Source organism: Brachyistius frenatus, unplaced genomic scaffold (assembly GCF_029030835.1).
Source record: "Brachyistius frenatus isolate BFR_SWC_R1_liver_20210118 unplaced genomic scaffold, ASM2903083v1 Contig_1, whole genome shotgun sequence".
NCBI classification, from domain to species: domain Eukaryota; kingdom Metazoa; phylum Chordata; class Actinopteri; family Embiotocidae; genus Brachyistius; species Brachyistius frenatus.
The window spans coordinates 2,854,146-2,868,046 of record NW_027210600.1 but is presented as its reverse complement, the minus strand read 5'-3'; the positions used below and the strand labels follow the sequence as shown (position 1 = coordinate 2,868,046).

Here is a 13,901-nt window from a genome sequence, read left to right as displayed (position 1 = left end):
CAATACCTGTCTAAATATTTTTTCTTTTGCATCCTCAGGACAGGAGGACCCAGCACCGCTGTTGGCGGAGCAGTGTGAACTGTTCCACCACAGTAAAGACTCAGTGGGTCTCACCATGGAGAGGAAGGATGGGAACAGTTTAGACTGCTTCCTTCATATCCCTTCATACTGGGAATGTGCAGGATCATCTTAAAGAGAGCCAACCTGTCACAGGAATCGAGGAGAGAAAAGTGTCAGTATTCAAAATTAAATTTCAGCAATTGCTGACTTCTGATATCATAAAGGTTGTAGTGTTTTTAAATGTATATGGCTTCTTTAAATTATGTCTCACACACACACACACACACACACACACACACACACACACACACACACACACACACACACACACACACACACACACACACACACACACACACACACGTTTTGTAAATAATACATGAATAACATATATAAAACAGTCATAGTCGCTGCAAACTTACAACTGAGAACAATTACACAATTACAATTACATGATAGTCACAATCAATGGCAATTTCAATAAAATCATATGTTCAAGTCTTGTTGTAATATTTGTGCAAATGTAATGCATCGATTTGTTGTATCAGTTAATAAAATTACACCCTGAACTCTTAGTTTGTGACTTTTCCAACATTTAGGTTTAAATAAGCGTGTTTATGTGTTATGCGTATAGAAACCTCGTGATCTGCAGAGAAGTCCCGGTGAAAACTACATTACCCAGATTGCGGTGTTTCTTAGGTTATTTCCGGCAGAAGCGGAGAGGGGACACAACATGACAGCGATGTCGCCTTCAAACTAAAAGACGTTGTGGAAAAATGGAAAATGTTGTGCATGTAAATCACATAGAGTAAAAGAGATCATGTTTTTCAAGTGAATCCATTTCAAGTAATACATCCTATTGAAGTAGTTCTTTTGTAAAACAGTTCCACACCAAACATGGACATCTGGTGCAATGTGATAACAACAGTGGAAACCACGCTTAATAAAGTAAAAAGCGAAATTCGTTATCGCATCATTCGCATTAGATAACCCGACATCAAAGTGGACTACTTGGTTTGATAGATTATAAACCACTTTGATGGGAGTTTGGGAAGTGCGCTGCTATCTTATTTTAAAGGTTCTTACAGGAACTCGCGCGGTTTTGCCATTTTACTTGACCGCGGTGATGCTTGCGCCCGCAGCTCTGAGGGATGCAGCGGGGTAGATGGAGGAGGAGGAAGAGGTGAAGGACTGGGAGGCGGAGAACAGAATGAACGGCTCGGAAACGGGGAAGGATGCGGATTACGGTAGCCTGCCGGCCTGCCTGCTTACCGACGATGGCCTCGGTCGCTTGACATGAAGGTGCGCGGAAAAAAACCACGCCGGCCTGCGGTTTGTTGTTTTGCGGAGCACGGGGGGGGGGATCTCTAATTTACCCGTTGCCTCAAATAATCTGTGACACGGAGGATTGCCTGGTATAATTGTGAAGGTGATCTGATTTCTACTGCGGGCTGTTTGATATTTACTAGTTTCTATTTCCAAAACTCTTGTCTCGTGTCCATTTAACATAAAAGAAAACAGGGTGAAAGATAGTGACCTCGTCCCTCTTATTTACGGTTGAACTGCCATCATGGTTTTAGCCGTCATTTTAGCACCATCGCCACCTGATCTGCTCTCCTGTGCTGCTGCAGGCTGGGTGTCAAACTGAAGGGAGCGCCTTGAAGTCAAAGCCAAACACACCAAAAAAAAACACACACACCGAGCCGCGTTTCAGCATGGAGGCGTCGACGTCACAGCCTCGCTGGTTGACGGGTATGTTTATATGGACGACTTTGTGTCAGCTCAGCAGCGGTCAATCCGCCCCTGACTCCTCGGGCCTGTCTCTAGCCATCCGCGTGCCACTGCGGCAAGGCGCTCGCAGTGAGCAGCCACCTCCACCGCCACCTGCCGCGGCCACCGCCGCTGCCTCGAACCGCGAACGCGGCACCGCGGGTCGGCACCTTGCGCGCCGGCGGAGAGGAGCGGCAGCGGGTGGTGTTAGCTTCGTGGACATGATTGATAATCTGCGTGGGAAGTCCGGCCAGGGATACTACGTGGAGATGGCCGTGGGTTCTCCTCCGCAGAAGGTAAAGGTGTTATTCAGTCCGTGTGATTAATGTGTGGTCTCCCTGACTTCTTTTTATGTATTGTGAGCACTTTTTTTGACCTTTGAACAGGGATCTACTATCACCAAATCAAATGAATTAAAACCAGGGACACCCTAACAATCAATAGTCTTTATTTAAGGATGGCATTCAGTATTCTTACTTTCTGCTGCCCTTGCAAATTTAATTACCTTTTTTTTTTTTTTTTTGTCTGTCACTCCCTGTTTCTTTCAGCTGATTTCAAGTCTACTATATTTGAATGAATATTATATTAAATACCAGGTGTACTTAATGTACTTTGTATTTGTGTTCTTCGTAACTCTATTCTGTCTCTTGGCCATGTGCCCCCTTCAAATAATCACTGAATCCTGTAACCTATATTGTCACAAATATATAAAAGTGAACAACACTGCCAGACCATGAACAGCAAAGATGTGCAATTTTACCTGCATTATGCTTTTACCTCAGTCTTGCATCAGTGTGACTATATGTGTGTGTCTGTGTCTCTCACCTGTTTTGAATAATTACACAACAGGTTACAACACTAACAGGCGTTTTAACTCATCTGTACGCAGCACACACACACACACACACGCACGCACGCACACACACACACACACACACACACACACACACACACACACACACACACACACACACACACACACACACACACACACTTTAAGGGTGACAGCAATTTTATGAAAGTACCATAGAATATACTCTGACATTAGATGGGAGGTGATATCACTGTAAACTTATAACCACTTTGATAACACACCTACAGCATGTGCTTAACTACATTGTAGATATATGTATGCTTCCTAATATAAGATTTCTACATTTGTTTTAAATTGGTGGAAAAGTACTTGAAATATACCGTCCGATTGTTCTATACTGTGGATAGTGACAGATGGCCTGTGTGAGTGTGTGTGTGTGTGTGTGAAAGTGAGAGAAAGGCCTGAATGATACAGACAGATAATGGAACCATTAATTCTGCAGAGTGAGGACTGCCAGCTGGGTGCAGCTGCGGTGTACAGGCTGGCACACAGAGGGCGACGGCGGAGGGAGAAACAGAGAGAGAGATGAGGAGAGGGAGAGTGGGTGACAGCAGAGAGAGGGGAGAAGATGGAGAGAACAAAAAAAGTGTCAAAGACAAGAAAGAGATTGATAATGTAGGAGAATGAACTGTGTGTCAGAGGGAGGATGTAGGAGTTTGACAGGGAGCTTTCAGGAACTACAGGAATGACTGTCGCCAGATGATGAGGGAGATGGAGGGTGCAGAGTGGAGGTGTCATTCTGCCACTGAGGCATTTATATCAATGAGAGTTGACAGAAAGAGTGAGGGAGAGACGCGTGTGGTTCATATCACCACTAGTCAGCTGAGGTCTGTCAGCACTGACAGACAACGGTGTTTTGGAGAGCGAGAGAGTGAATATCCTTCAATCAGCGGTTTGTTCTTTGAGATGTATAAACATTTCTCTCCAAAACACCCGACATATTTTCATCTTAAATGGAGTCAGGACGCGAGCAGGTTACTTGATTGCTACCAGCTCCATGACCTTTGACCAAAGGGTAATCAATATGAATGCAGTTATGGGCAAAAATCCAAGTTAATTAAATGCGTGTCAGTGGTCTATGCACCATTTACATTTTTGTTGCATTCATTGTCTTATAGCATTAAACCAAAACATTGAAAGCATTTTTTTAAATGTTTATATTTTTCAGCTGTAAAAAATATACAAAAATAAAGCAAACTTAAAATCGACCAAAACTTGGTTTCAAGTATGAAATATATCTTTCTGACATTCAATATTTAAGGATAACTAACCAAGAATCAAAGTGTACATAAAGGATTCCTGTTAAGTTTTATTTATGAAGAGTTTAACACTCAATAACAGGTAATATGCTTCACTCAAAGCTGTGTAGGTCTGGTTTGAACAGGTTTCAGTGACAGTGGCCTGTCAACATCAGCTAGCAAACGTTTTGATTGAAATATTGCTAAATCCTTATTGGTGCATGGAAGGATGTGACATCACCACTTTCCAACTGAGCCCCATCCACCTCAAAAGCTGCATTTACTGTACAGAGCATTGTAAATACCCTGACCATTTTATTTAGGTGTTCAAATTCTGAATGTGAAAACATACACTCCGTGTCGGGCCCTCGGAAATTCAAGATCCAATACTTTATTGCTGTATCGACATTATTAATAATGATATACATAAATGGAATTTCTTTGTGAGCTCACAAAGAAGACAAAAATTGTACAACCACTCAGTCATACAGCACATAATACATTAATCAAGAATCAGACAGATAGGTTAAATTCATTAAAGGATAAAATATGTGTGTAAAATACAATAAAATCAACTATATCAAATATAATGGCTGGAACAGACAGGCCCTCGGCCAGGCAGGACAGGAAGACACACAGAGACAGTGCCGGGAAAGACGGGAGGTCTCAGTGTGTCCGGATGCAGCCTTCGGTATTTGTGAGCGACCGTGTGCACTATTGTGTGCAGACCCTGGTGACTCGGGAAGTGTGTGTGTGTGTGTGTGTGTGTGTGTGTGTGTGTGTGTGTGTGTGTGTGTGTGTGTGTGTGTGTGTGTGTGTGTGTGTGTGTGTGTGTGTGTGTGTGAAAGCAACAGATCTATCCTGTGCAGTCAGCAGATTTCTGTCCAAGAGAGGAAGACAGAAGTGTGTACAGCATGATGGCTGATAGTGCTGCTGCTTGTAGAGATATGAAGTATACGCAGGGCTGTGTGTTTATTATTGATGTGGAAATACTGTGTGTGTGTGTGTGTGTGTGTGTGTGTGTGTGTGTGTGTGTGTGTGTGTGTGTGTGTGTGTGTGTGTGTGTGTGTGTGTGTGTGTGTGTGTGTGTGTGTGTGTGTGTGTGTGTGTGTGTGTGTGTGTGTGTGTTAGGGAGAAAATAAGGTAGACCAAGTCAGGATTTTTTTCTTCTGGGCTCTCAGGCATGGCCCTTGAGACAGTAGCGCTTCTCTGGATATTTAAAGAGCCAATCCATTATTGAAGAGCTTGCTGTGGCTGCCCGCCTGTCTCATCTGTTTGAATGTTTCTGTCCATCTTCACTGCCAATGTCTTCTTTCACTTTGTCAGTCACGGATAAAATGAAATTAGAAACGTTATTTGACATACAGTGCGCCATACAGTAGGCAATATGTAGTAAACTGTGGATTATAATACATTATGTAATGAATATATAGTTGGTATTGTATTTTTCTGTTGACATCGCTGTCTGCCATTGTGCTCCATTCACACATTCACTTACTGTTTGCAAAATATGATACTCACGTACTGTAGAGATGCAGGAGGAGAGGAGTTGAATGGGCAACCTGAGAGGAAGGGAGGGTGAGTGGAGACGGAGACGGGACGCAGAAGGACATTCAGGTCAAGAGGAAGCATCGCAGGACATTACAACGAAAGAGAAATGGATATGGAGAAAGCCTGAGGGATGAAAAATGAATATCAGATGGGGGAGGGGCTAAATAATCTGAGAAAAAAGGACCTGAGACCAAAACTGTAAAAAGAAAAAAAAGTGAGAAATAAGTAGATATAAAACAAAATTGTTTTACAAATGGACATTTTTCTCCTAAGTAGAGAAGACACAAATTAAAGTAGCTCTTCAGAGACACACAGAACATAATCAATCGAACCCAAGCACCAGTTTTACAAACGCATTGATTTCTGCACACAGTATATATTTAATACACCTCTGTCTCTCCATTGCCCTGCTCTCATTAGTTGAATATCCTGGTGGATACAGGAAGCAGTAACTTCGCGGTCGGGGCAGCTGCTCACCCTTTCCTCCGCAGATACTACCATCGTTCACTGTGAGTAGAGACAAAATCACAGTTCAAATATACATAAACAGCATTTCCACTGAGGTTGGAGGAAAGTCAAGCTCTTCTCCTCGGTCCATTCGCAGCTCCAGTTCGTACCGCGACCTGGGTAGGAGTGTGTACGTGCCCTACACCCAGGGCCGCTGGGAAGGGGAGCTGGGCACCGACCTGGTCTCCGTCCCGCACGGCCCCAACGCCACCCTGCGCGCCAACATCGCTGCAATCACCCAGTCAGATCGCTTCTTCATCAATGGATCCAACTGGGAGGGAATCCTGGGACTTGCCTACGCTGACATAGCCCGGGTAAGAAGAGCGAACCACTTGGTCTTTCAATGTGTGCAAACAAATCGTCGAATAGATCCAGTTTGAAGCTGTACAAGACTTTTAAAAACACCAGTGCTCACGATTATCAAATCAATTGAGGACAATACCCAGAAATGACTTTGTGTCATGCCTACTGAATTATTGAGGGACAAAAACTAAAATTATTAGTCTCATTAAGGTCTCTACATACTGGAGGTGTTTTATTTGTGCAAATAATTTGCAGTTTTTTTTTTTTTTTTCAAACTTGTGTTCATAAAAGCACTTTCACACAAAATGCAAATATTACACGCTGCGAATAAGAGCATCAATCAATCACATTGTGCAGAACGACCATCCCATCATTACTCAGGCGGATCTGTGGATTGTTTCAAGTCCTAATGGCCTTTGGCAGAATTTTGAAACTACTGAAGCGGCCTTTAACCAATCGACATTGACAATGCACCATATGTTGCAAACCAAAACTCAGCAAGCTGTTAACAGCTGCCTCAATATGAGCAAAGAACGCTGAAATGTTGGTAAATGACCAGGGCAGACTTTTAAAAAAAGAAAATGCTCGGCATATGTGATTTCACAGCAGGTGCGCTGATAGGTGGATGAGGATATTTTAGACACTGAAAGCTAAAGACAGACACTTATTTTGGCCTTTCAGAAAGCCATCTCATTGATTTCTCTTTCTCTTTCTAGCCCGATGAGACACTGGAGCCGTTCTTTGACTCTTTGGTTCGCCAGACTTCTGTCCCCAACCTCTTCTCTCTCCAGCTGTGTGGTGCGGGCTTCACCCAGAACTACTCCCTGGGCAGCGCTACAGTCGGCGGCAGCATGGTGAGACATGCAGAGACACACACACACACACACACACACACACAACTCATCTACTGTTGTATTTCAATCCAGCTCTGGATTCTATTTTTCCCTGTGCTCCCAGATCATCGGAGGAGTGGACCCATCACTCTACGTGGGAGAGCTTTGGTACACTCCCATCCGCAGGGAGTGGTACTATGAAGTTATCATCGTACGTATTGAGGTGAACGGACAGGACCTCAATATGGACTGTAAAGAGGTAAGGACCAAAGAAAGAAAGGATGATTTCATGGTTTATCATACCTATATAGGAGGTTTCTAACGTGTTACTATTTCCTTGTCTTCTACAGTACAACTATGACAAGAGCATCGTGGACAGCGGCACCACCAACCTGCGGCTCCCTAGAAAAGTCTTCCAGGCTGCAGTCAAGGCTATTGAAGCAGCCTCTTCGGTCAGTCTTCACTATACTGTAGATACCCTCTGTGTCTCTGTGTGTTGATTTCACTGCTCCAGTCATCACTCATTTCTTGAGATCACAGATGAAAGCAGAGAATAGAATTGACTCTGAAAGACTCGTCTTCGAAGGATGTTTTACGGATTGCTTTCGCTGTTGTGTTGCTGCCTTCGAATGGGGTCGAGTTTGCTGTGTTCACGGGAAGAGCACATATGACTGAGGCCAGAGAAGTTTATTTTTTGTTGGATGCTAAGTTAATACAGTATATTGTAATTGTAGTCATGTAGAGTTTTTCTTCATTATTTAATAATAAATACATTCTACTGAGGAACATGTTGAGCCTCCCAACGCCTCACGTCTTTGCATTTCCTGCATTATGTTACCTGCCTGCCAGCTTGCAAAATTTTTAACCTCTGTGGCTTATAGACGCTGATGGTTAACATTTCTTTGTCATGAGAACATTGAGGAGTCTTTTGGCGTTCATGTTGTTGTTTCCTATCATTTCTCACGACATAACCACTTGAGCCCCAAGTATAACGTGCACACGACTTCCCATGTCGTAACCACGAGCTCACGAGTTGAAGGCAGCTTATGAATGCAACGGTGAAAGCCTACCAGAAAGTGTTCATGCAAGGAAGGCGGCACCTTTACTACTGTCGCACCCCGACTGTCTTTCATTTCCTGTCTATCTCCACCGTCAATTACCTTTACAAAAACTAAATAAGAATCACAACGATCGTCCTTTTGACCCTGTTTTTTCAGACAGAGCAGTTTCCCTCCGGCTTCTGGCTCGGGGAGCAGCTGGTATGTTGGCAGGCCGGCACCACGCCCTGGCACATCTTCCCGGTCATCTCCCTCTACCTGATGAGTGAAAACCGCAACCAGTCCTTCAGAATCTCCATCCTACCGCAGGTAATTACGGTCTCTTTCTTTGGATCTCAGCGTGCTCACATAAATCAGGAGTTAACGAATGTCTCTAGCTCAGGCGGCCAGATTTGTGGTATAATGTATGTTGAGAGCATCCTATGAAATGGTCTCAGACTTACTGACTGCATTTATGAATAAGTGCAGAGATTTCATCCTCCTGGGCTCTCTGACAGGAATTCTGGCCACAATTAAGTCGCTCCATCCCTCAGCCAGTCTCTTCTATATAGTCCTCTTCAGATGAAAGAGATTTACCTTTCATTACACTTTCTAAAGCTGTGAAAAGTCTCTAAACATTTTCTTTTCAAAGCCACTCAGTCTGGCCTTGATGGTGGTAGAATGAACACGATTTGAGATTTAGAGGTGAAGATCTGTGGGAGGCTTGTGACCTTGATGCTGTCAGCAAGATGAAACGCTGGAAGAAAGTTTCTTTACCTTCTGTTATCATTAAAGTTCTTCTCCTGTCATTGATTGAACCTCCAAAAACTCCTCTCTGCTCATCAAAATTACTTGTTAAAAAGTTTTTTCCAAGAAAAAAATAATTTACAAAACCACTGAGGGCCAGTAGTGGCGGGCTCCAAAAAAACTAAAATGCCAGACTGCAGGCTTCCAAAACAGCACTTCACAAACCAGCGGGTTGCGGATCGAATCACTGCAGTTCCAAAACAGAAATGTTCAGGCATGGGTTTAACTGCTTATTTTACTCATGATTTGTCTTGTATCATATTAAAAAACACCACAGGGACATTTTAACAAGGTTATAAAGGGTCTTTAAATCAGGACATAAAATACAAACTGGGAATATGAACTTGAAACGCACTTGAACACAAAGAAATATTCAGTGAAGGAAATAATTATTTGATCCCTTGCAGATTTTGTAAATTTGCCCACTGACAAAGAAATGAACGGTCTATAATTGTAATGGGAGGTTTATTTTAAGAGACAGAATATTAAAAATAAAATCCAGAAAATCACATCATGTAAAAGGTATAATTTAATTTGCATTTGATTGTTTGAAATAAGTATTTGATCCTCTACCAACTAGCAAGAATTCTGGTTCCCACAGACCGGTTAGATTAGTCCTCTCGCTTTAAGAAAATACTCCGAATCTCAACTCATTACCTGTATAAAAGACACCTGTCCACAGAATCAATCAATCAGTTTCCAACCTCTTCACCATGGGCAAGACCAAAGAGCTGTCTAAGGACATCAGGGACAAGATTGTAGACCTGCACTAGGCTGGAATGGTCTACAAGACCATCGGCAAGCAGCTCGGTGAGAAGGAGACAACTGTTGGTGCGATTATTCGGAAATGGAAGAAACACAAAATGACCATCAATCGCCCTCGGTCTGGGGCTCCCCGCGAGATCTCGCCTCGTGGGGTATCGATGATCATGAGAAAGATGAGGGATCAGCCCAGAACTACACGGAAGGAACTTGTTAATGATCTCAAGACAGCTGGGACCACAGTCACCAAGACAACCATTGGTAACACACTACGCTGTAATGGATTAAAATCCTGCAGCGCTGCAAGGTCCCCCTGCTCAAGAAGGCACATGTACAGGCCGGTCTGAAGTTTGTCAATGAACACCTGAATGATTCAGAGAAGTTTCGGGAGAAGGTGATGTGGTCAGATGAGACCAAAATCCAGCTCTTTGGCATCAACTCGACTCGCCGTGTTTGGAGGAAGAGAAATGCTGACTATAACCCCAAAAACACCGTCACCACCGTCAAGCATGGAGGTGGACACATTATGCTTTGGGGGTGTTTCTCTGCTGAGGGGACAGGATGACTTCATCGCACCGAGGGGAGGATGGACGGGACCACGTATTGTGAAATCTTGGGCGACAACCTCCTTCCCTCAGCCAGGACACTGAAGATGGGTCGTGGACGGGTCTTCCAGAAGGACAATGACCCAAAACATACGGCCAAGGCAACGAAGGAGTGGCTCAAGAAGAAGCACATTAAAGGTCATGGAGTGGCCGAGCCAGTCTCTGGACCTTAATCCCATAGAAAATCTGTGGAGGGAGCTGAAGCTTCGAGTTGCCAAGCAACAGCCTCGAAACCTTAAGGATTTGTAGAAGCTCTGCAAAGAGGAGTGAACAAAATCCCTCCTGAGATGTTCAAACCTGGTGACCAACTACAAGAAACATCTGACCAACAACGGTTTCTCCAAGTACTGAGTCATGTTTTGGTACGGGATCAAATACTTATTTCACACAATTAAATGCAAATCAATTTATAACTTTTATATGATGCGAGTTTCTGGATTTTTTTTTTTTTAATTATATATATTCTGTCTCTCACTGTTAAAATAAACCTCCCATTACAAGTATAGACTGTTCATTTCTTTGTCAGTGGGCAAACTTACAAAATCAGCAAGGGATCAAATAATTATTTCCTTCACTGTATGTGCCAATGAAATCCAACATTTTAAATACCGACAAGACACAATCAGTGTTTAAGAGTTATATTCTGATAATATATCAGCTAATACCAATTTTTATTTGTTCTAAATAAGACACCTAACAGATGAAAACTTGAGTTCCCTCTAGTGGACAACTGCCTGATAACACCAAATCCATCTGTGTGAGATTATTCAAATCAGTATGATAAATAAAATAAATACAAGGCAGTCATTGGTGGTTATGCATTTGTGCTTTCAACATTTAATTGTGAGGCTTCAGACATGGCAACAGTATAATACAAAATATAGGAAACTAAGAATTCCCAGGGTCTCTCTCACATAATTGTTCCCTGTGACTTACCAGGAAAATGTTCCAAATGAAAAGAAGTGAAGGGTATTACACACTGACATTACAAAATATAAACATACTCATAAGGGTAGTAAATACATCATTTCTGGAATGTACGACAGGATAATATAGACATGCATAAGCCTACCTGTGGAGCATTCACTGCTTCATTACCCTCAGTTCCTGTGTGAAACTCCAATAAACACGGATTGTTTTTTCTGTGAGGGAATCTATGAGTATAACACAGGAAATGGTGATTTTTTTTGTTGTTACTCCCACATACGATTTTGCAGCAATTTTAATGCTCTACATGTACAATCTAAGTGAGAGCTAATGCTGGTATTGTAGGCATTAAATCATGAAGGGCAGACAAGAGTGTGTTCGCTTGGTTCTATTCTGCGTACATTTTGTCTTATTTCTTCTTATTTTTATTTTCATCTGTGCAGCAATACCTGCGGCCAGTAGAGGATGTGGCCTCTGAGAAAGAGGACTGCTACAAGTTCGCCGTGTCCCAGTCCAGCACGGGTACAGTGATGGGGGCCGTCATCATGGAAGGCTTCTACGTGGTCTTTGACCGGGAGAAGAAACGCATCGGCTTCGCCGTCAGCACCTGCCACGGTGAGGATGGAGGGATGATGAGGAGAAGAGGGGAAACAAGAAGAAAATGCAGGACAATCTCACACAACACATGATTTTATTTACAGTAATATAAATATACTGCGTCTGGTTTTCTGATTCTCAAATACCTACGATCCTTTTCTCCCATTCACAGTGCACGATGAGTTCCGCACGGCGTCGGTGGAGGGCCCGTTCCACGGCGTCGACCTGGAGGACTGCGGCTACAACATCCCCCAGACAGACGAGTCCACGCTCATGACCATCGCCTACATCATGGCGGGTATCTGCGCTCTCTTTATGCTGCCGCTGTGTCTCATGGTGTGCCAGTGGCGCTTCGCCCGCTGCCTCCACCCGAACGGGGACTTTGCCGACGACATATCGCTCCTAAAGTGAAAAAGGAGGACAGGAGTCTCCGAGACCTACACTTGAGACGCAGGACAGAGATGGATTGTGGTAAAGAAAAAAGAAGAAGAAAAAAAAAAAGAAAGAAAGAATGTACGATGTTACAAAATGTTGGTGCTGTTAAAAGAGAGCTTTGAAAAGATTTTTCAGGGATATGATATATAAAGTAAAGAAAATGCTCATATACAGTGAGCCGTGCTGCCCTCAAGTTGTTTGCAAGGATAACTAGAGCCATTACTAACCTGAGGGGACGAAGGAGAAAGGTGTTATCATCAGCATCAACTTTGCTTGTTTAAGCTACTTATGCAGATCAGCATGGCTAAAGGAACAAATGTGGGAAAAGCAAACAAATAAAATCTGTTCTTTGTTATAAATAGTGTATAAAAAAACAACAACCCAAAAAACAGGGATGGATTGGATTTGGAACTTTAAAAGATTTGTCTCTTAATATTGCAAAGCTCTACACCGAGTGATTTGAAATTTGGAGAAAACTCACAACCGGGATTGTTTCTATGATCTAAACAATATGAACACGTGGTCACGTGTGTGTGTGTGTGTGTGTGTGTTTCTCGATCTTCTGTTTGTGGCTTATGAGTGAATGAGGTTGGATCTGTGTGAGCATGCCTGTATGTGTGTTGAACTGTACTGTAAGTGAAAAGTATACAGAAAGATTTAATGAAAATAAAGATACTTATGAACATGAGAAAATGATACTAGAATCTATGAAGTTACACTATCGCATATGCCAGCAAAGAATTCTGCAATGCAAATCAAATAAAGAGGCTAATTTGATGGAACATCACATTGTAAGAGCATTTAAGAGTTTAAAATCAGTTTTGCATTGTGCGAAACTGAGACGATGGAACAGTCGATATCCGATGTCACTTTTTCTTCTTATATTAATAGCTTAAATTTATCTATCTACATCAAATTTTGTGCATTCCAGATCTTCTATTTGCGCTGGCACACACGCGCCAAACGCACAGTGCTTATATCTGCGAACTACTGCGGCACCCTCTGATGATCTACATGTTAACGAAACCCCAGACTCGATAGGGCTTCTCTCACAGACACGCAAACAGCCTAACTCACCACCGCTCTCAACGGGGACCATACTGTATGATTATGCTCGGACAAGGAAACCAGCCCAAAGTATGTTATACACTAAAGAACACCATGTATGTCTATAAGGGACAGTTTGTATTGTCTCTGAACAAGCTGTAAATAGATCAACTCAAAACTGTATATTTATCTGTCAGGCGCTGGCAGCACTGTTCAACCAATAAAGTACTTATTGTAACTGTAGTAGGTGTTGATTTTTATTTCTAGTGGCAAAAAAAATGGTAAATGTAACAGTTTAAGCGTCATAAATTATTCACAATTTGCCATTACTTTTTTTTTCTCCTCTATTTGATGAAATATTGTGAATATTAACACAAAGTGTTAATACTGATGGTGGAAACTTCCCCATGAACCCCATCTGACTGCATTCTTGGAGATATTTGGAGTAGGATGGAACTGTTTTTTTAATACATTATTTTAAACTAGGACCACAAAAGAATTAAATTCTTTTTAAGAAAAAGTATGGCTTGAATTGTTCTGACCTAGGG

At 42.5% G+C, this 13,901-nt stretch overlaps 1 protein-coding gene across 2 annotated transcripts; it reads left to right on the top strand.

Annotated features, from left to right (window-relative positions):
* The first annotated feature begins 1,185 nt into the window (after positions 1 to 1,185).
* bace1 (beta-secretase 1) lies at positions 1,186 to 13,596 on the top strand. 2 transcript variants are annotated; one of them, XM_069702796.1, is made up of 10 exons: positions 1,186 to 1,362; positions 1,692 to 2,126; positions 5,914 to 6,002; positions 6,098 to 6,314; positions 7,020 to 7,157; positions 7,261 to 7,395; positions 7,487 to 7,588; positions 8,354 to 8,503; positions 11,718 to 11,889; positions 12,044 to 13,596. In XM_069702796.1, exons 1-10 carry the CDS (start codon positions 1,357 to 1,359, stop codon positions 12,280 to 12,282), a joined length of 1,683 nt encoding a protein of 560 aa, XP_069558897.1. In that variant the 5' UTR covers positions 1,186 to 1,356; the 3' UTR covers positions 12,283 to 13,596. The 2 variants fall into 2 exon arrangements, with proteins under 2 accessions (XP_069558897.1, XP_069558979.1); XM_069702878.1 differs by having other exon boundaries at positions 1,186 to 2,126.
* Positions 13,597 to 13,901: the final 305 nt, after the last annotated feature.